Here is a 21,417-nt window from a genome sequence, read left to right as displayed (position 1 = left end):
ATGGGACCCCAGGCCAGGGTGGTCTGCTCCCTGTTCATCCGGCTGCGGGTCCTGGCTGTGCCGGCTGAGAACTCAGACTTCTACCTGCCTGGGGATTACCTCCTGGGTGGTCTCTTCTCCCTCCATGCCAACGTGAAGGGCATCGTCCACCTCAACTTCCTGCAGGTGCCCCAGTGCAAAGAGTGAGTCTCCCATGTGAGGCTGGACGTGGCGATGGGGATGGGGTGGGAAGCCTGAGCTGGTTCTGTGGTCCTTGGGGGACCAGGCCATGACCCAGGGCTCAAAATACTCCTTCTCATTCATTGCCAATCCCTCATCCTGGATCACCCCTACTGGCCCGCAGGGGGAACCCACACAGTTCACATTACCAAGATCTTCGGCAATTGAGTCCTGAAACAAGGAGAACTGGGTGTCCCAGTGTCACATCTCTTAGTAAAGACTTAGAGGATACTTGAGCCTGGGGGCGGGGGGGTTGTACAGAAAATGCAAACCACCCTCACCTACTTTGGCAAAGGAGTCTGTGTCAAGGCCCAGTCTAGAAACCAACGGGTATGCCTTTGGAAGGCAGGAATGTGGTTTTTCTGTAGCAGGTTCTCAGGCTGGAGGGGAAGGTTTGCATTTCCCTAGGACTGCAGTTAGGCAGTGGTGGTGGTGGGCGAGGGGTGTTTCCAGGACTGCAAGGGATTTCCCTCACTCAACCTTCCCCTGTGAGCCCCATGGGGTGGCGGCATCGCTCAAGATTAGGTGGGCCGCCTTCATGCAAGTGTGAGATTATGAATTAGTGACCTGGTGCAGAGAAGGCGAAGGGAATCTGAGAGAGAGGGATAAAGGAAAGAGTGTGCAAAGGATGATAAAGGGCTGACTCTAAGAAATGCACCCTGTACGTGATGGTGGGGGAGGTTATGTGCTGGTTTGAGAATGGGAGGGTGATGGTGCCAGGGATGGTACTGGGCACACTCTTGAACGTTCCGATGCCTGTGAAACTGGTGGGGAGTCCAGTGAAGTGACGGTGGTGAGGGTGGTGATGTTGATGATGTTGGTAGCAGTAATACTGGTGATAATGCAAATGGCGAAGAGTATGGTGATGATGGTGGTGAAGATGGTGGTAATGATGGTGACGAAGATGATGATGGTGGTAGTGGTGGCAACGGTGGTGATGGTGGTGAAGATGGTGGTAATGATGGTGACAAAGACGATGATGGTAATAACAGTGGGGGTGATGGTGATGAAGATGATAATAATGATGGTGGTGGTGATGGTGGTGATGTAGATGATGGTAACGGTGGTGATGATGACGGTGATGCACTTGATGATAATGATGTTGGTGAAGATGATGATGGCGATGATGGTGATGAAGATGATGGTGCTGGCAGTGATGGTGGTATTCATAGTGGTGGTCACAGACACATGGTTTTAGTGATGGCAGAGGTGATGATATTGTTCCTAGGAATAGTAGGTATGACGGTGACTCTAGTGATGACAGAGATTGTAGTGGGTAATGGTGATCACATTGGTGGGTATTGGTAGAGTGGTGGTAGAGATCATAGGGAAGGCCATAGTGGTGACAATGGTAGTGACTGATGGTAACCACAATGATCACAGTGTCAGAGGTGGTCATAGGGATGACGGTGATTCTAGAGATTTGGTATGGTATGGGGACCGTGATGTGATAAAAATGCCAGAATCTTCTGGGGTGGCTCCTTCTTGGACAGCTCCTGGGTTTTCCTATGGGAGGCAGAGGGGACAAGCCTTCTCACTCTGCACGTGCTTCCCACCCCACCCCATGTGGCCCCCACCCAGGTATGAAATGAAGGTGCTGGGCTACAACCTGCTGCAGGCCATGCGCTTTGCGGTGGAGGAGATCAACAATCAGAGCAGCCTGCTACCAGGCGTGCTGCTGGGCTACGAGATGGTGGACGTCTGCTACATCTCCAACAACATCCAGCCCGTGCTCTACTTCTTGGCTCGGGAAGATTATTCCTTGCCCATCCAGGAGGACTACAGCCACTATGTGCCCCGCGTGGTGGCCGTCATCGGCCCCGACAACTCCGAGTCCACCACAATCGTGGCCCACTTCCTCTCCCTCTTCCTCCTTCCCCAGATGAGGCCCCTGGCTCCCGGGGGAAGGAGGTGGGGAGGGCACGGAGATGTGATTGCCCAGAGGGCTCACTTCCCCCCCATAGTCATGAGGGTAGGAGGAGGCGGGAAGCAGGGCTGGGATGTCAACCCCAGCCCTGGGAATGCAGCCCGGCTGATTGGTTAAGAGCTCAGGTTGTGCACCTTGGCTCTGAGTCTTGGCTATTGTGAGGCCTTGAGCAAATCTCTTAACCCTTCTGAGTTTCAGCTTCCCCAGTTGTACAATAGGATGATAAGAGTTAAGAGTTCCATCCCAGGATTATCTGAAAGTTAAAGGATATAACCTCTGCTGGAGTCTGTGAGGCACAGCCCCTTGTCGATGATGCAATGGTCATTATGTAAAGTACTTTGCGCAAAAACGAAGACTCAGAATGTGCTATTATCCCATATGGTTGCCTAGCATAGGGTCTGCCACACAGTAGGTCCTCAAAAAAGGGCCATTCATATTGGTATTGTTACGGTGTCATTGTCCTCATGATTGAAAATGCTGCGACCAGCATTGGCCTGAAATTTTCATGCATTAAGGAACAGCTAGCATAAGAAGATAGCTCACACTAGGTAGATAGTTACAAATACTATCATTTTTGCCATCATTTTTATTATGTAAACTCCAAGGGTCTGACACGGAGTAGGTGCTTAGGAAGTGTTAGTATACTTACGTGAGGCATCTAGTTCAGGATGTAACTCATTCTTCCATTCATTTGACCAATATTTACTGAGCACCTCCTGTGTTAGGTACTGTTGTGGGGCTGGGGATACAGCAGGGGACAAAACATAAGAGCCCGTCTCCTGGGGGAGAGACAGGCCATGTCAGTAACCACATGATAAGGCTGCTGGACAGTGGGGAGGGCAGTGCACAGAAGCAAAAGGCAAGCAGGGTGAGGAAGGCTGGACAGGTCCGTGGGCAGGTAGAACGGGTAAGAGGGGAACTGCAGTTTCCAGCACGGTGGTCAGGCGGGTCTCGCTGACCACTGGACGAGGACCCGAGGGAGGTGAAGGGGCGAGGGAGCTACGTGAGTGTCTGGAAGAGCCCTCCGGGATGAGGAGACAGAGAATGGAGAGGCCGGTTGGTGCCTGGCGCGTTCACATGACCTGTGAGCAGAACTGGGACCCCGGGGAGGGTAGGAGGAGATGAGGCAGAGAGGTGAGGGCTGGGGTCCGTGAAGGAGCCCCTTGGGGGCCAGTAAGGACTCTGGCTGTCCCTGAGCGACTTTTGGAGCTGTTGAGTTTTGAGCGGAGGGGTGAGGGGACTGACACCGTGTGCTGGGTCCCTTGGCGGCCACGGTCAGCAGAGACCGCAGGGGGAAGGATGGGGGCGATGCTGTGGGGACCCAGGTGGGGCGACGGTGGCTTGGGGAGCCCCTCGCTCACGCTGGTGGTGGTTCCCTCTGGCGGATCACCTACAGCGCCATGAGTGACGAGCTGCGTGACAAGAACCGCTTCCCCTCCTTGCTGCGCACGGTGCCGGGCGCGGACCACCAGACCGAGGCCATGGTGCAGCTCATGCTTTACTTCCGCTGGAACTGGATCATCCTGCTGGTGAGCAGCGACGACTACGGCCGCTACAATGGCCAGCTGCTCAACGATCGCCTGGCCACCCGCGACATCTGCATCGCCTTCCAGGAGACGCTGCCCATGCCGCAGCCCAACCGGGAGGTGACGCAGTGGGAGCGCCAGCGCCTGGAGGCCATCGTGGACAAGAGACAGCAGAGCTCAGCACACATCGTGGTCCTGTTCTCGCCCAACCTGGCCCTGCACAACTTCTTCCGTGAGGTGCTCCGCCAGAACTTCACGGGCGCTGTGTGGATCGCTTCTGAGTCCTGGGCCATCGACCCGGTCCTGCACAACCTGACCGAGCTGTGCAACACGGGCACCTTCCTGGGCATCACCACCCAGAGCGTGCCCATCCCGGGCTTCAGCGAGTTCCGCACGCGCCCGCCCCCCCAGGCTGGGCCACCCGCACCCAACAGGACTAGCCTGGGGGCCACCTGCAAGCAGGAGTGCGACACCTGCCAGGACACCACCGCGTCCTTCAACACCATCCTCACACCGTCCGGCGAGCGCGTGGTCTACAGCGTGTACTCGGCTGTCTACGCCGTGGCCCATGCTCTACACATTGTCCTCCGCTGCACCCAGACCACCTGCTCCAAGAGGGTGGTCTACCCTTGGGAGGTGAGGCCCCGCCCATGGGTAGTCAGGGCCCCCCACCCTGGGGCAGGTATGGAGCGGTTGCCATGGAAACTGCTGGTGCCTGTGCTCCGTGCTAGCTTTCCTGTCTCTTGCTGCGTTCTGGGCAAATTGGTGGGAGAGGCCATGGGACCACGCCCTGCCTCCAGACACACACAACCGGACAGAAGTCCTTGATGGTAACAAAACTCCTTTTTTAAATTTATGTAATCATCGCCATCCAAGATGGCTCGTGCTGGGAGGAGATTTGGGTGAAATTCCCTGGAAGGAAGCCTGGGAGGCCATAGGCATCCCAGGTGTCCTGCCGTCGTCTCTCTCTCCCGCTGGGCTGGAGACCCTGGGGGTGGACTGCTGTATTCTCCCCGCTCTCCGAGGCCCTGCTTCAGGGTTATGTATCTTCTCTGGTCCCAGGTTTGTGTTGTCCGGATTCAGACTTGGAGTTTCAATTTGTGTTTTTCTGATTTGCGTGCGCGCATGCACGCGCCCGCCCCCCGCCCCCCACAAAACCAGGAAGTCTTCATGGGGCTAGAAGGTTTCCCTGAGGCTCTGTCGGAGTAGAGGGGATTTACTTCAGAGATACTCACTTCATACCTTGCTCTCCAGCATCTCTCTGCTCTAAGGGTTCCTTGGCTTTTTCATAGTTTGGCGTTCAAGCTCCTCCAAACTTTGCCTATATTCTGTCTCTATTCTCCCCTTCCTCTCTTTTTCTGGAACCCCCATCCCCAAATATCTGTTCACTTCCTTCACAGAGCAACTTAGTTAATTCTGTAAAAAATTCCCCCTTCTCTTAACCTCTTTATTTGTATCCCTCTACCCCATAATCTCAGAGCCCAGCCTTGCAACCCTAAGTGCTTGATTTTTTTAAAAAAATGCAGTTATTCTTTAAAAGGAGTTCTAGGGGCGCCTGGGTGGCTCAGCCGGTGTCTGCCTTCAGCTCAGGTCATGACCTCAGGGTCCTGGGATCGAGTTCCCATCGAGCTCCCCACTTGGGGGGAGGCCTGCTTCTCCCTCTCCCACTCCCCATGCTTATGTTCCCTCTTTCACTGTGTCTTTCTCTGTCAAATGAATAAATAAAATCTTTTTTAAAAAAAGAAATTCTAGTGCCAGCCAGCGAAATACTATATTTTATTATATGCGCTACTATGTTAATGATATACGTAATTATCACGTATCACGTGCTTTACCATTTTTTGAGCCTCAGTAGGCACCAAGGGCCTGGTATACATCGCCCTAACTCGTGGCCATCCCAGGAGGTTGGTAATCTACAAAGAGGAAGACTGAGGCAAGGAGTCAAGGTGACCCGTCGGGGATGGTTTCAGTGGTAAGCGGCAGACCACGGCTTTGAACGCTGGTAGGCCCTTTGGCCCCCGCCCCCCATGGTTTGCCCACTGCACTCTTCAGGTCTCCCAGCATGAGTGCCAAGAGCTGTGATGAAGGACCAGTCGACTTCTTTCCTCCCCTACCGGTGGAGCAGGGAGCCCAGCGCAGCCTGTGTGAATGTCACCCAGGCCTTTCACGGGCATGGACAGTGTCACCGTGGGAATTAGGAAATGATGCCCTTTGTGCGGACATATTAGACCTCAATGCTGTACAGGGAGTGTGGCTTGGTAGGAATGTGAGCTGGGCTCCAGCTTTCCCTCCACTTTGCCTTAATGGACCCTCTTGTGCCAGACCCTCCACTATGGCTGGGAGAGCCACCCTATTGATTTTTGTCCTAACACTTACCCTACATTGTTTCTCTTGTGTTTATTTACTTGTTTTCTTGTTTATTGGCTACTCCCTACCCTGCCTCCTTCCTCCCCGCACATGTAGGCCCGAGAGAGCCGGGACCTTTCACTCCTGCTCAGTGCGGTCTCCCCAGCTGCTGGCCCCGGGTCTGGCTCAGAGCTGACTCTAGGTGAATATTTACTGAAGGAACTAGTGAATGAGCACTTACTCTGTGCTAACTAACCCCTTTATGTCAGTTGCCGTCTATCCCCAGACACGCTGTGAGTAGACACAGTGAGTCGATGATGGCTCTCCCACAGATAGGTTCAAAGAAGTGATGATCACCTCGCTAGGGAGCCACGGGGTGGGTGGGGTGGAGGGTGGGGGTGGCAATGCGCAAGGGTGGGACGGGGGCGGGGGCGGGGGGGGGGGGGGGGGGGGGGGCGCCCCGGGGGGGGGGTGGGGGGGGGGATGAGGCAGAGGGAGAGGCCTTGGGTGATGGGGAGACTTGGGGATGGAGCTGGGGGGACGCACTGCCTGTGGCGTTGGGGAGCGGGGGTGTGCTCAGGGCAGGCTGGGGAAATCCTGGCTGGTGAATGGGGGGGGCTTTGGCAGTCCCAGGGAAAACGTTCAGAAGTTTATGGAATCGCAGAGGGTAGGACTTGCACGTACTTCTTAGACTTTTCAGGTCTAAATCATTTTGTTTTATAAAAAGCCCGCCTGCCTGCCTGTCACCTTCCTTCCCTCCGATCCTCCCTCCCTTCCTTCCTTTTAAAAAGATTTTATTTATTTATTTGTTGGGGAGAGAGGGAGAGAGAGAGCAGAAGCAGGGGGAGAGGCAGGCAGGAGAAGCATCAGCAAGGAGCCTGATTCAAGACTCCATCCCAGGACCCTGGGGTCATGAGCTGAGCCCAAGGCAGATGCTTAACCAACTGAGCCACCCAGACATCCCAGCGATGATCCTTTGCGACCCCTTACCTTAGAGCCCTGGAATCCCAGGTTGATCAGCCAGGCCTGGCCAGGTCAGTGTGGGGATATGACCTGGACACCAGAACCTTGGGCCTCCATCATTCTGACTCCGGTCCAAAGAGTCAGGACCACTTGGGAGGAGCCTCCCTCCTCTCTACTCCCAAAACCATTGCCCTCAGTCCTAGCAACATGAGCAAATTCCAGAGAAGCTTCCAGAGCCAGGACCTCACTCCCCATGCAGGGTGGGGAGAAGGCTAGGGCCTCGAAGTCCTTGGCTATCTGTCTGTTGGTCCCAGAGGGGAGGTGAGCTCCGGACCTCTGAGATGTAGCCCAATAGACTCTCTTATTTATGGAGGGAAGATCTAGGAGCCAGACTGATGGAGTATCTAAGCTGGAAGTTCTTTTGGGGTCAGCCCAGAGAGGTTCAGTGACCTGCCCAAAGTCACAGAGCAAATTGAGGAAAGAGCTCAGATTGGAATTCAGGCCCCGGGATGCCCAATTCAAAGCATGTTTCAGTTTGTACCAGCTTCTGCCTACTCAGAGTGATGGGGGACGGTATGGAGAGAGATTGGAGAGTGGCCTCAAATGGTGGGGGAGGCAGGAAGCACCCAGGGGACAGGGACAGGTGCTGCCGACCCTTGTGCGTAAGAGAAGCAGCAGGCTCTGGGGCCCAGATATTGGGTCCCCGAGGGTTGGCCGAGGTGACTTCCAGGGAGAAGGGATATTATCAACACCTGGGCTGGAGGTGAGTATTTACTAGTTTTTTGTTTGTTTGTTTTTAAGATTTTATTTATTTATTTGACAGACAGAGAGATCACAAGTAGGCAGAGAGGCAGGCAGAGAGAGAGGGGTGAAGCAGGCTCCCTGCTGAGCGGAGAGCCCGATTCGGGGCTTGGTCCCAGGACCCCGAGATCATGACCTGAGCTGAAGGCAGAGGCTTAACCTACTGAGCCACCCAGGCGCCCCTAGTATTTACTAGTTTTCAGGCACTGTGCTAAGTTCCCAACACAGGTAAACTCACTGATGGCTTCAGAGCCCAGGAGACATGGTTTGTGTTGTCCTACTGTGCTGAAGAGGAAACTGGGGCTCATGAAGGTTAAGCGGCAGGTCCAAGGCCTCAAGCAGGTGGCAGAGCTGGTGTCTAAACCCTGAGATATCTGAGACTAGAGCCAGCACTCTCAGCCACTGCCCCCCATGGCCACCTGCACAGTCCTATAGCCCCCTTGTGCAGCTGTGGAAATCAAGGTTAGGGGGGTGGGAGAACTTTCCCCAGGTCTGGCCCGGGCTCTGATGCCAGCCTCCCTTCATTTCCCTTCGGCCCCTTTAGCTACTTCAGGAAATCTGGAAGGTCAACTTCACCCTCCTGGGCCACGAAATCTTTTTTGACAAGCAAGGGGACCTGCTCATGAGCCTGGAGGTCATCCAATGGCAATGGGACCTGAACCAGAACCCGTTCCTGAGCATTGCCTCCTACTACCCTGCGCTGCGGCAGCTGAAGATGGGCCACAACGTGTCCTGGCACACCGCCAACAACACGGTCAGCTCTTGGACGGCTGTGGGGGTGCCGAGGCCTGGGGCTGGGTGCCGGCTCGGGCTGGGGTGGCCGGGGCCCTTTGGACCGGAGATCTGTTATCAATAGCCGGTGGGGGCTCTATATGTGTGAGGAGTGTCTGGGCCTCGCTCCTCCCAGTGACCAAGCACTGGGGACATCTAGGGCTTTCTGGCTTCTCTGGACCCAGGGGCTCAGGAGCTGTGCCAAGTGAACGTTTGCTGGCCACGCGTGTACTAAGGATGTCAATTCTCGTATCAACCAATGCTCACGCTTTTGGTGCGGTCGCCGGACCCTCCGCTGTGCCTGCCATCTGTCATTTGAAAGCTCCTTTGTTTTACCCTCTTAGACAAGCTGTCAGGATGGCAGTGGTGTGGGGAGGGACGGAGACTGGGTCTCCGGGGGGAGGGCATCTAAAAGCTTGAGGGGCCTTCATCGGCATCCTCCCCACCCCCACACTGTTTCTGCGATGTTGGGTGCTGCTGGTTCCTGCACTTGTGCGGATTTTGATGCAGTCAGTTGGGTTGGTGTCTCCATTAATTTATGAGTCTGCAGTCCCAAGAGAACACAGTTGGGGGGCGGGGGGCGGGGGGCGGGGCTGAAACAACGGAGATGTACTCTCTCCCATTTCTGGGGGCTGGCAGCTCAGCTCAAGGTGTCAGGAAAGTTGGTTTCTTCTAGGGCGTGAGGAAGAATGTTCTGGGCCTCTCTCTCCCACCTCCTAGTGGTTGGTTGGCCATTGCCAGCTTTCCTTGGCTGGGGTTGTCTCCCCCGACCTCTGCCATCTGGCCTTCTCCTTGTGGGTCTGTCTGTCTCCCAATGTCCCTTTTTATAAAGACTTTGGTTGTTTTGGAGTAGGGGCCCACCCGACTCTGCTAGGACCTCATCTTGACTAATTATATCTGCAATGATCTTATTTCCAAATAAGGTCACATTTGAATTTTGAGGGGAGGCAATTCAACAAATAACAGTGTCTTCGCCTGGGTTTCTCCTGGAAAGCAGAGCCTGGGGCAAGGGTTTATGCACAGACAGTTTGCTCCAAGATATACTCCGGGAACAGGAGTAGGTGATGGGGGAGAGTTCATTAGGGACACAGGGAACATCAGTAGAAGAGAATATTCTCAGGCTGTGCTGTGAGCTGAGTCTTACAAGGACCTTCTGAACCACCACTTTAGAATTGTCTCTAAGAGAGGGAAGAGGATGGGATGGATCCATGGGTCTGTACCACCCCACCCCCATCTGCCGTGGTCAAGGGTCACCCCATGGGGCGTTAACTCCCTTGTGCTTCTGAGTCACACATGCATGAGTGCCCAGCAGTTTCCCATGAGCATCTCACACCCTGGCCCCAGGGCAGAGAGCGAAAGAGTCTGAGTGCTGCTTAGGTGAGATGCCGACAGGCAGCTCCCACACGATGCTGTTGCTGTGGCTGTGGCAGGACTAAAAGGAGGTTTGAGAAGACATGAGGGAGGCCACAGGGACGTCTGCTCCTTGCTGTGCTCACTGTGATGCTGTCCTTCCCCCAGCCCGGTGGGAGGGCAGCAGCCAGCCCAGTCCCTCCAGTGGGAACTGAGCGGATCCCCCACAGCCCCTGCTTGCTGCAGCAGTGTCCCAGGTGGAGGCCCTACTTCTTGTGTCTCCCTCTGTCACCCATCCTGGAGTCCTTCACCCTCAGCCACTTGGCTGCTGGGGTGATCCAGACACTGGTCCCTAGGTGTCTGAGCTCGTGGTAGCCTTGAGCTTGCTGGACTGTCGATGTGGCAGATGTGCAGCAGCTGTGAGGACTGGGCCACCACGGCCAATCTCCCGGATTCCAGACCGAGTCCCTCCTGCCTCCTTGAGGTCCAGCCACCTAGCTGCTCACGCTCATTGAAGTCGGTTACCTCTTCCTTTCTCGGCCGTCTTGCTCACTGGCATCAGGCCCCTGAAATGACCGAGGAGGGATCAGACAGCCTCCTTTGTCTGCTGGTGGAAACAGTCCCTCTTTGGAGACCAGAACCTGTGTTCTAGCAGAGTCCAGGCTTCTGGGGATGAGACTCACCAGCCCCACAGGGAGCCCCTGAGAACCATGGTGAGTGTGGCCAATCCTTATGCCCCATGGTTGCTGGACCTCTGTATTCTAGCTGTTGGGGCCACAGTGCTACATACCAGCCTCCCACTCAGTGCTTATTTGTCATCCTAAAGGGCAGCGGCCCTACCCTCAAGGGGTTGTCCCCGAGTTGGACCTCACCTGAACCCTTAGTGCACCATCCCATCATCTCGTTAGGCTGGGTACTTCTGGGTGACGTGGTGTATGTTGTGATCAGTGGATCCAGGGGTCACATGCCCACGTCACACCCCCTTTGCCATACAAGGGGTCTCTTTCTGAGGTGAGGTTCTGAGGGGACCCAGGATGGTGACCTATTTGGTCTGTCCAGCCTTGGATCACGGTACTGTCCTGTGGATTGGGGAGGTGAGTTCTTGCATGGACGCATCAGAGCTCCCTCCAGGGAAGAAGACACCCAACATGGTAGATGTGCCAGGGTCTGCGTAGATTGGAAGCAATCCAGAGCCCAGCATGGGCTTTGGGCTGGAGGTTAGGTGCTCAGCCGTGGCCGTATCTACGCCGACCATGGAGAGAGGGGTCCACATTGAGGAGCTCATGCCACAGCCTCCATCCCCAACATCATGAGTATTCTGTTCATGGCCCATTATGCGAGCCCCGGGGGGCCAAGGGCAGAGGCCAGCTGACCTGTGCTGGAGGTCCATCCTTTCCATCTGGTTTTTGTCACTCCCTATGTTCTTGGATTGGCATTCACACGAGACACAAAGGTCGTTATCACAGATTTGAGGAACAAACATACTTGTTCCCCCTGGGCTTGCTTTGGCCTGATCCCAAGTGCTTTTTGTTGCATGTGGACTTGTCCCTCTTCCTGCCCAACCCCATGACTCCGTGTATTTGAGGGTCCCCTGAGGTCCTGAGGCCACGTGCTCATTTTCCAAGGAGGCCCAGCAGGCTACAGGAGCTGATTTGCAGGCCATATGATGCCCTGTTTCGGAAGGCACGTTGTAGCATGTTGTAGCCGCATTGCGCAACATTCTTTCTGGGGCTGCCCAGCTTGTCCCCTGCAGGTGGCGCTGGCGTCAGCACATCTGCCTGGCCATCGGGCCTGAGTGGCAAGGGGAGCTCGTCCTGCAGCCAGGCCCTCCTTCAGAGGCTCTTTCTAGGCTTGTCATTCTTCACCTTGAAACCAGAAGCCTTCTGAGACGCGGCTAAGTGTGGGTTGGACCAGAATTTCCAAGAGCAATTTATGCTGTCCCCCATGTCTGGAGGTTCCTCAAGTGCCCCACTTCTTTAATGGTAGGAGATGTGAGATGTAATGACTCACCCTTTAACATAGAGAGGATGTCCTGGAATTTCGCAGACCACAGGACTCCTAAAAGCATCACCGGTGTAGCAGGCCCCCTTTGAATCTTTGAAGGGTTTGTCATATACCTTTATCCTGAAGGATTCACATCCTAGAGGGGCATAAAGGACACTTGCTACTTCGTACTCATGAGATCCAATGAGTACGATGCTGTTGGCATGATGTTCTGCAGAAAGCCAGAGTGATCGAGTTCCATGTAGACCAAACTTTGACAGAGAGAAGCATACATAAACTTAGCTCTGCTGTGAGGTAGTAAACGCTAGTGATCTGAGACCTTTCTTTTGCTTTCAGTAGGCATTTAGAGCTCTATCTATCCCTCTAAGTGCTATGTTCACTGTGTTCTATTAGCTTTGGCATATATATATATATATTTTTTTTTTAAGATTTTATTTATTTATTTGACAGACAGAGATCACAAGTAGGCAGAGAGGCAGGCAGAGAGAGGTGGGGGGGGGGAGCAGGCTCTCTGCTGAGCAGAGAGCCCCATGTGGGGCTCGATCCCAGGACCCTGGGATCATGACCTGAGCCGAAGACAGAGGCTTGAACCCACTGAGCCCCCCAGGCACCCCTTCGCTTTGGCATATATTAATTTAAAAGAATTTAAATTATGGTAAAAAAAAAAACCCTATAACATAACATTCACCTTCTTGTCTAGTTTTTTCCAAAGTTTTTTTTTTTTTATTCCAGCAAGATATACATAAATAGTTTACATCTTCACCGTCTTGAAGGACACAGTTTGGTGGTATTGGGTACATTCACATTCTTGTGCTAGGACCACCAGCCTTTACCTCCAGACCTCGTCATTTACAGAATGAACACTTTATACCTGTTGAACACCAAGCCCCCATTCCCGCCTCTCCCCAGCCCTGGAAACCACCTGTCTGCTTTGCGTTTCTGTGAATTTGACTAAGAACCTCCTGTAAATGGAATCACATGGTATTTGTCTTTTTGTGACCTGCTTATGTCACTCAGCGTCATGTGCTCAAGGTTCATCCATTTTGTAGTGTGTGTCAGAATTCCCTTCCTTTTTAGACCAAATAATCCATTCAATCAATGGATTATGATTATATGATTATGAATAATCACAATCCAATAAAAAATACCACATTTTGCTTCTCCGTTCATCCATCAATGGGCACACTCGGGGTGCTCCTACCTTTAAGCTATTGTGAATACTGCCGCTGTCAGCATGAGTGTGCAAATATCTCTTTGAGACCCTGCTTTCAATTCTTTTGAGTATGACCCGGAAGTGGAAACTGGATCATGTGTTAATTCTCTTCTTAATTCTTGAGGGGCTGCCATATTGTTTTCCACAATGGCCGCACCATTTCACATTCCCAGCCGTGGACAAGAGGTTCTGGTTCCTCCACATCCTCGCCAAGACGCTTGTGTTCTGGTTTTTTTTGTTTGTTTGTTTTGTTTTCTTTTGTTTTTTTGCTTTTTCCAAAGTAGCCATCCTAATGGGTGTGAGGCATCTCTCACTGTGGTTTTGATTTGCATTTCTCTACTGGTTAACAACTGAGCATCTTTTCAAGTGCTCATTCGTCATTTCTATCTCTTCTTTGGCGGGATTTCTATTCAAGTTCTTTGTCCATTTTTTAATTGAGATATTACGTTCTAGGAGTTGTCTCCATATTCTGGATATTAATCCCTTGTCAAACATATGATTTACAAGTGTCTCCCATTCTGTGGGTTGCCTTTTTATTCTCTCGGTAGTGTCATTTGATGGACAGAAGTTTTAAATTTTCACGAAATCCTATCCAGGACATCATTGCCAGATCCAGCTTCATGAAACTTGTTCCCTATGTTTTCTTCTCACTGTTTCTGTGGTGTTACGTCTACCACCGAAGTCACGGATCCATTTTGAGGTAATCATATACGGTGTTCGGTCCAACTTTATTCTTTCGTACGTGGATATCCAGTTTTCCCAGCATCGTTCATTGGAAAAACGATCTTTCCCCCACTGAATGGTCTTAGAACTCCTGTCAAAAATCGCTTGACCCTATGGGTGAGGGTTTGTGTCAGGACTCTGTTCTATTTTATCGGTCTGTATGTTTGTCCTTATGTCCACACCACACTGCTTTGATTACTATAGTATCGTAGTAGGTGTTGAAATCAGGAAACGTGAGTCCTCTAGCTTTGTTCTTTCTCAGGAAGTGCTTTGGGTCTTCAGGGTCCCTTGAGATCCCATCTGAATTTCGGGATGGGTTTTTCTATTCCTGCAAAAATAGAGAAATAAATAAATAAATAAATAAAGTCACTGGGGTTCTGACAGGGAGCGCGTTCAATCTGCAGATTGCTTTCGGTGGTATTGACATGTTCACCGTGTTAAGTCTTCCAAGGCATAAACATGGAATGTCTTCCCATTTACTTGGGTCTTCATCTCTTTCAGAAGTGTTTTGACCCCTTCTCCTCTGTTCTGCAGCTGCCTATTTAGCTAGAACCGCCAACGTTTCTCTCCCGGGCTATTGGGATGGTATCCTACCTGCGCCCTCGCTTCCGCTCTCGTCCCTCACAGTTTAAGGTCAACATGGAACCCAGGACAGTCCTGTGGAAAGGAAGTCGGGTCCTGCCTCTCCTCTGCGTGGAATCCTATCATAGTTTCTCACTTCACTCAGAGTAAAAGCCCGAGTATTGATGACACCTCTTTGAATAGATCTGTCCTGTCCTTCGTGTTCATTGTACTCAACTTCCGTGGGGCTTCCTGCTCAGCGACCATGCCATGTGCCCCCTGCCACGGGGCCTTTGCATATGCTGTTCCCTTGGCCTGCACAGACCTCTTCGTGGGTTGGTCCCTCACAGCCTTTGGGTTTCTGCTTCAGGGTCAGCTGCTCAGTGAGGCCAGCCCTGCCCTCACCCTTCATATGTGCACTCAACCCCTCTATCACTTTCCATCCCCACTGCACGGCTCTACTTGCCTGCCCGGTATTGATCACCAGCTGTCAAGTTACGCATTTCTATGTATATGGTGTCTTTTCTGCATGAAAGTATTCATTCCTTAAGAACAGAGACTTGACCTCACCGGGTTCACTGCTGTATTCCCAACGCCTGGCATAGGTATGAGCTCAGTACCTTTTTGAATGAATGAATGAATGAATGAGCGAATGGCAGGTTGAGAGTTCACAAGTGAGAGTAGGATGAAGTTGGTCACTTAGGGAATAGTGAAGAGATGGGTTTGGAAGGTGGTGGTGGGGACCAATAATGGTGAGGGGGGTGGTAAGCCATAGTTCTGGATAAGGCACGCATGTGTGTTGGGGTGCACGTGTGTGGTCCCGCGGGTGGCAGAGAAGACTGCTGACCGCCTGGAGAGGCTGGCAGGGGATCAGATGTTTCATTTTGGCTGATGGAGAGCCCCTGAGGTTCTTCCAGGGAGGAGCTTCAGGCAGGAGAACAAGACGTCTGGAGGTGTCATCTGATGGCCATGAGCAGGAGGGACAACAAGGGAGGAGCAGGAAGGCAGGTGACCTGTCAGAGGCAAGAAGGGAGGGGCTCTGGGGCCAAGTGGTCCTACTGTGGCTCCCCTTGTCTGGGCCCTGGCCCTTCACATGCATGTTCTTGTAACACCCTCTTATTTGTGCATCAGAATGATTTTTGTCCCACCTGGATCTAAACAGGCTGCCCCCCTCCAAGAGCCATCGTTGCTTCCCACCTCCCCTTCATTCTTAGTGTGTCCCACACGAGACTTCAAGATATGGCTCTCCCACCCTCCACCCTTCTCCTGGGACCTCCTGACTCCCTTCTATTCCCCTGTCCTTACTGTCCCCTCTGCTTGTAATTCATTCCTGTGTTCCATAAACCATCAGTGGGGGCGCCTCTGTTCTCTAGAAGTAGGGAACATTTCTGTTCTCTGTTCATCTGAAAACCCTGCCCCTCCACAAAGGCCGTGTTCACGCTACTCTTGGACGCACATGGCAGAAGCTGATGGAAGCAGGGAGTGAAGCTGTTGCGTCCCATCATTGAACACTCCAGGGGTAGACCGTGTGGATTTCAGGCACGGCTGGATTCAGGGTCTCTCTCCAGATCTCAGTTCCTTCCTTGGGAGTGCTCCCCCTCCGTGGAGATAGGCGGCTGTCAGCAGCCATAGAGTCACATCCTATCTGCTCGGCAACCTCAGGAAGTCTCCATCTCAACAGTGGGGTGCTATTAGAAGGCGGCTTAGGCATCAGGCAGGCCAAACCAAGAGGGTCCCTGCAAAGGTCCGGTTCTAATAGCAGTTCCTCCTCCTTCCCCATCCCAGAAAGGACCTAGGCTTCCCTTCCTTCAGCATCCTGCTAGTTGGGCTCAGGATCTCTTGTCCTCTTCCCTCCAGATCCCAGTGTCCATGTGTTCCAAGGACTGCCAGTCTGGGCAAAGGAAGAAGCCCATAGGCATCCATCCCTGCTGCTTCGAGTGTCTTGACTGCCTTCCTGGCACCTTCCTCAACCGAACTGCAGGTAGGACTTGCAGACCCGCACCCCTGCCCCACCCTGTCCTGCCCTGCCCTGGGCTCTCAGGGCCTTTTATCTTTGGCAGGGTTTCTGGAGTCTCCCCCAGGGACCGCGTCTGATTCCAGGGTATCTCCTTACGAGCTGGCGTAGAGAAAAAGCCTCAGTGCACACTGTTAGGGAGGGTGGGAGAAGGAACAGCCCACCACCAGGCAAGGCTGTCACTGATCCCCACTCCACACACATGTAGCCAACCGAGGGCCCGGGGTGTCAGACCAGAGAATGTCCACCAGATGGATGAATGAATGAATGAATGAATGTCTCTGTACATAGAAGAAATGTTTCCGGCAGGTGGGGATAGGATCTGATTTATCTCTCTGACCTCCCTGTGCCTAGCGTAGTTCAGAGCATATAATGTGGGCTCAGTGAATATTTATTAAGTGACATCCTCAATTAAACAAATTAATAGCTCCCCCTATAGACCATAAAGTCCAGGAAGGTGGGGACAATGTCTTCTCTCTGTCTGTGGAGCACGGTTCACAGTTGGGGCTCCAATTACTTTGTTCATGACTTCCCTGATTAGTAAATTGAGTGGATATAGACATCGACCAGGGGACTTATCATGTACCTAGTGAACCCAGGGCACAGAGTAGGTGCTCAACCAAAGTTTGCTGGATGATTTCACAGGCTTTTCCAACTCCTAGTTGACCAGTAGCCTGAAGACAGGAGGCTAGGTTTTACCCACGTCTGTGGCCTCCTACCTCAGGCGCTCATCACCATGGAGGGTGCTCGAGAAAGCATTAGTTGAATGAATTCTTTCCCCAAGTGCAAATGTCTATCCCACCATAGGGTAAGGTCCTGGAAGGAAGGAATTGCAATTGTTAGGATCAGAATGTAGGGAACCTCGGTTCAAATCTTGCCTCTGTAACTTACCGGCTGTGACTTACTGTAACTTACAGCTTTTGTGGCTGCGTGGATGAGCCTCAGGTTCCTCATCTGTGGAATGGGCTTGCAGTGAGGAGTGGATGGGCTAGTGGATATAAGGGACGCAGAGAGGGGTGGTTAGGACTGTAGACATTGCCCTTTGCTTGCCCACCCCCCAGCCCCCATCCCTGAGGCCTGGCCTGGTGCAGGTGCAGAGGACATGGCTGTCAGCAAGGTGGGTGTGGCTGAAAGAAGCTTCCCTGGGCTTTTGCAGATGAATATGACTGCCAGTCCTGCCCAAGGTACGAGTGGTCCCATAGGAATGACACGTCCTACTTCAAGCGGCGGCTGGCCTTCCTCGAATGGCATGAGGCCTCCACCATCATCGTGGCCATGCTGTCCTTCCTGGGCTTCCTCAGCACCCTGGCCATCGTGGTGGTCTTCTGGAGACACCTGCACACGCCCATGGTTCGCTCCGCCGGGGGCCCCATGTGCTTCCTGATGCTGGTGCCACTGCTGCTGGCCTACGCCATGGTCCCCACGTACGTAGGGCAGCCCACGTTCTTCACGTGCCTCTGCCGCCAGACCTTCTTCACCCTCTGCTTCACCATCTGCATCTCCTGCATCACCGTGCGCTCATTCCAGATCGTCTGCATTTTCAAGATGGCCCGGCGCCTCCCGCGCGCCTATGGCTACTGGTTGCGCTACCACGGGCCCTATGTCTTCGTGGCGTCCTTCACGGCGCTCAAGGTGGTCATCATGGTGGGCAACGTGCTGGCCATGAGCGCCAGCCCTACCGCCCGCCCCGACCCTGATGACCCCAAGATCAGGGTTCTGTCCTGCAACTACCGCAAGGCGCTGCCGTTCAGCACCAGCCTGGACCTGCTCCTGTCCGTGGCCGGCTTCAGCTTCGCCTACATGGGCAAGGAGCTGCCCTCCAACTACAACGAGGCCAAGTTCATCACTTTCTGCATGACCTTCTACTTCACCTCCTCCATCTCCCTCTGCACCTTCATGTCTGTCTACGAGGGGGTCTTGGTCACCATCCTGGACCCCTTGTTCACCGTGCTCAACCTTCTGGGCATCAGCTTGGGCTACTTTGGTCCCAAAAGCTACATGGTCCTCTTCTACCCGGAGCGCAACACACAAGTCTATTTCAGCAGCATGATTCAGGGCTACACCATGGGGAAGGACTAGTTCCAACTGTGGGCTGCCCAGGAGGCCTGAGGCCTCAGTCCCGGGAGATGGAGCCTGTGGGTGGGGGCCTTGCTTATTCAACCCCAGCTGGGCACAGGGACACCGTCTCTAACAGTCACCTCTTCACCCTGCTTTGATTTGACCTCCTCCCCCCAGGTTCTCTGCATCCTGGCCACGTTTACCCGCTTTCCCTATAGCTCTTCCCCATTCTAGGAAAACCACCCAGGGTGACCTGTTGGTCGCCAAGGCAGAGAGGGATTTAGGCAGCTGACAGTCGCCATCTGGTGGTCACAGTTGGCATCTGCCTGTTCGGGCTCCTTCCCCTCAGTCCTGTTCGCATAGTGAGGGAAGGACACACTGGAGGGCTGGGCTGAGGCTGGTGTGGAGGGATGTCTTCCCCCATATGGAGCGGGGGGCAGTCACTAGCTGCCCACATGTCTGTGCCTCACCCCCCAGACTCCCTCAGAGCTCGGGACCCAGCTTCTCTGAGTAACGGCTGGACATTGGGGCTGCTTCCTAAATGTGTGGGAATAAAACGCATTTGGGTAAAGTGAATGAGTTTCCCTCTCGTTTCCAGAGGTCCTCCAAGGAAGAAGATTTCCTTCAGTTTCTATCCCAGCATTCCTGCTTCCAAGCTGTGTCCTTTGGGCCCATTATTTATTCTTTCCTCCACTTCCCTGTCTCTATCATAGGGACAATAGTTGCTTCGTGGGGACATTGAAGAATCAGAGAGAAGGGGCGTGGGGTGCATACAGTAGGTACTCAATAAATGCCAACGACTGCAAATCCACATGTCTCTTGAACCATTAGGGTCAAAAGAAGGCTGTGTTTCCTTTTTACACCCAGATGTCCATGGAACACACTCTAGTCTATGGTACCAGCCTCTGTTGGAAACTAGCTTGGCCCCCAGAGAATTCTGGGTGTTGTCTGGCGGGTGCTTGGGTCTCACATGTGCTCCGGAGCCAGGGTGGGCCATGGCACTGGCATCTCGGCACTTCCGAAGCTTGGAGAAGGTGCCGTTCTGGGTGTGGCTGTGCCTATGCCCATCACCCTCGACGGCAGGAAGAGACCCGACTTTTCTGCCTCCCAGGCTCCCCAGGGAGCCAGAATGTCAGGGCTGAGGCTTCTAAGATGCTGCTCAGAGAGGCTGAGTGACCGGCTCAGGGGCAGCCAGCCAGAAGCTGGGAGCCAGAGTGTCAGAGCTTCAGGCTTCCTGAAGACTCGGTGACTGGGGTGACTTTGTGACTGTCTCAGAACTCCCCCGGGTGCAGTTTCTGGACTGACCCCACACCATCCCTGGCAGAAGCAACTTCTGGAAGCTCATTTGCAGCCGGGAGGGCAGGACCATCTGCTTCTTGTCCTGAATTTACCTCTCTCATGCTTCAAGGAGGTGGGTGGTGGGATCCTGGTTTGAACCCCCTGGAGTTTGGGGGAACCGCCTTCACGTTGTGGGGCTGCTTCTCCATCACGGTGGGGACAGTCCCCGTTTTTCTCGCCAGAGCTGGCCCGTAGCAGGGGCTCCATGAATATTGACGGAGCAGCTAAATCACTCCTCTCCCTGCCCTTCTCCTCCTCCACCGCTCCCTCCAGCCACGGCATCGTAAATTCCATGTGTCTCTCGTGGCCTCGGGTGCCAGACCCTGAGCGGCTCTGAGAAATACAGAACAAACACTCGTGCTCATCATCGATGAGGACAGCAGTGAACGTCAATTACCCTTCCTGCGGGCTTTGCTATATAATTCTCTTTCCTCACCAAACTCCATCCGTCCCGTATTGTTAGAGTCCTTGTTTTAGAGATGGGGAGAGAAGGGCCCTCCAAGAGGTCACGTAACTTCCCCAGCCCCTCACAGCCCGTCCCTGGAGCCATGAACTTCTGCGGAGTAAGACCCAGACACCCTGCTTGAGGAGTTGGTGCAGGGGAGGGGGGCTGTAATCACATTTGGGGGGGACGCAGTCTCTCCACCAGGCGTTATGGTGTGCAGGGGAGCCTCTGATTTTAGGGAGACGGCTGGTGGATGCGGTGCCCGGGGAAGACCCAGGGGGAAGCTGGCATCTGGAAAGAGCAGTGAAGGGCAGAGAAGTGCCCGGAAGGCAGGGAGTCTGAGTGTGGGGAAAGCTCGTGGAGACAGCGGGGGCAAAAGTGGGGTGCCAGGAGGCTGAGGTGCCAGGAGGCTGGGGGCTGAGGGTGGCCAGTGTGAGAACCAGGCTAGGAAAGCTAGCTGTGGCTAGATGTTGGGGACCCTGACTGGGCATCCGACCTTGTCTTCCTGGTGCCCACCGCCAGCGTCCGTGCACACAGGATGATGTCCTGGGTCCCCCGAGAGGCTGTTCCTGGCTGTCCCTCACCTCTGTCCTCTTCCCACTGTCCTGAGCTCTGGCCTGGCTCCCCGGCTAGAGACTGCGGGGAAGCCCCCCAGGATGGGCCGTGGTGTGTGCCCATCCCTCCTCCGTCCCCTGCTCCTGGGTCCCAAGAGGAGACCTCACCCAGCCCCAAGCTTGCAGCGAGCCGCTCTGCCGTCTGCTCCTGGATGTGTCTGTGTCCCGTCCCCCTCGCCCTCGGGACCAGATTGTCAGGCTCAGGGACTTTTAAGCTCTTAATTCTCTTTTCTTACGTGCTTCTGATGCCTTGGCTTAAATTTTTTTTTTTTAAGAGATAATGACCTCCTTTTCCTGGTTCTGCCTTGCGGACCGCCCTTAGAGAGAGAATCCTGGAATCCCGCCGACCTCAGAGAACTGCTCCACGCCTCGTTCTACAGCTGCCCTGAGCTGAGCTCCTCATCCTCCTTGTTCCCCTCCAGTGATGGGAGGCTCACAGAGGACAACGACAGCTGCTTGAAATTTTTGTTAGATTGAATCAAACCCATCTCTTTGGGATTTCTATTTATGGACCTTAGATTCATCTTTGGGGACCACAAATTCA

General features: G+C 53.7%; 1 protein-coding gene across 1 annotated transcript; it reads left to right on the top strand.

Moving 5' to 3' along the window:
• Positions 1-18,510, top strand: TAS1R2 (taste 1 receptor member 2). Its single transcript, XM_032864058.1, has 6 exons — positions 1-182; positions 1,801-2,100; positions 3,531-4,308; positions 8,327-8,536; positions 16,262-16,385; positions 17,575-18,510. Exons 1-6 carry the CDS (start codon positions 1-3, stop codon positions 18,495-18,497), a joined length of 2,517 nt encoding a protein of 838 aa, XP_032719949.1. The 3' UTR covers positions 18,498-18,510.
• The last annotated feature ends 2,907 nt before the right edge of the window (positions 18,511-21,417 follow it).

Source organism: Lontra canadensis, unplaced genomic scaffold (assembly GCF_010015895.1).
Source record: "Lontra canadensis isolate GAN:19392208 unplaced genomic scaffold, GSC_riverotter_1.0 scaffold25, whole genome shotgun sequence".
In the NCBI taxonomy this organism is placed as follows: domain Eukaryota; kingdom Metazoa; phylum Chordata; class Mammalia; order Carnivora; family Mustelidae; genus Lontra; species Lontra canadensis.
This window is presented reverse-complemented; position numbering and strand designations above follow the sequence as displayed.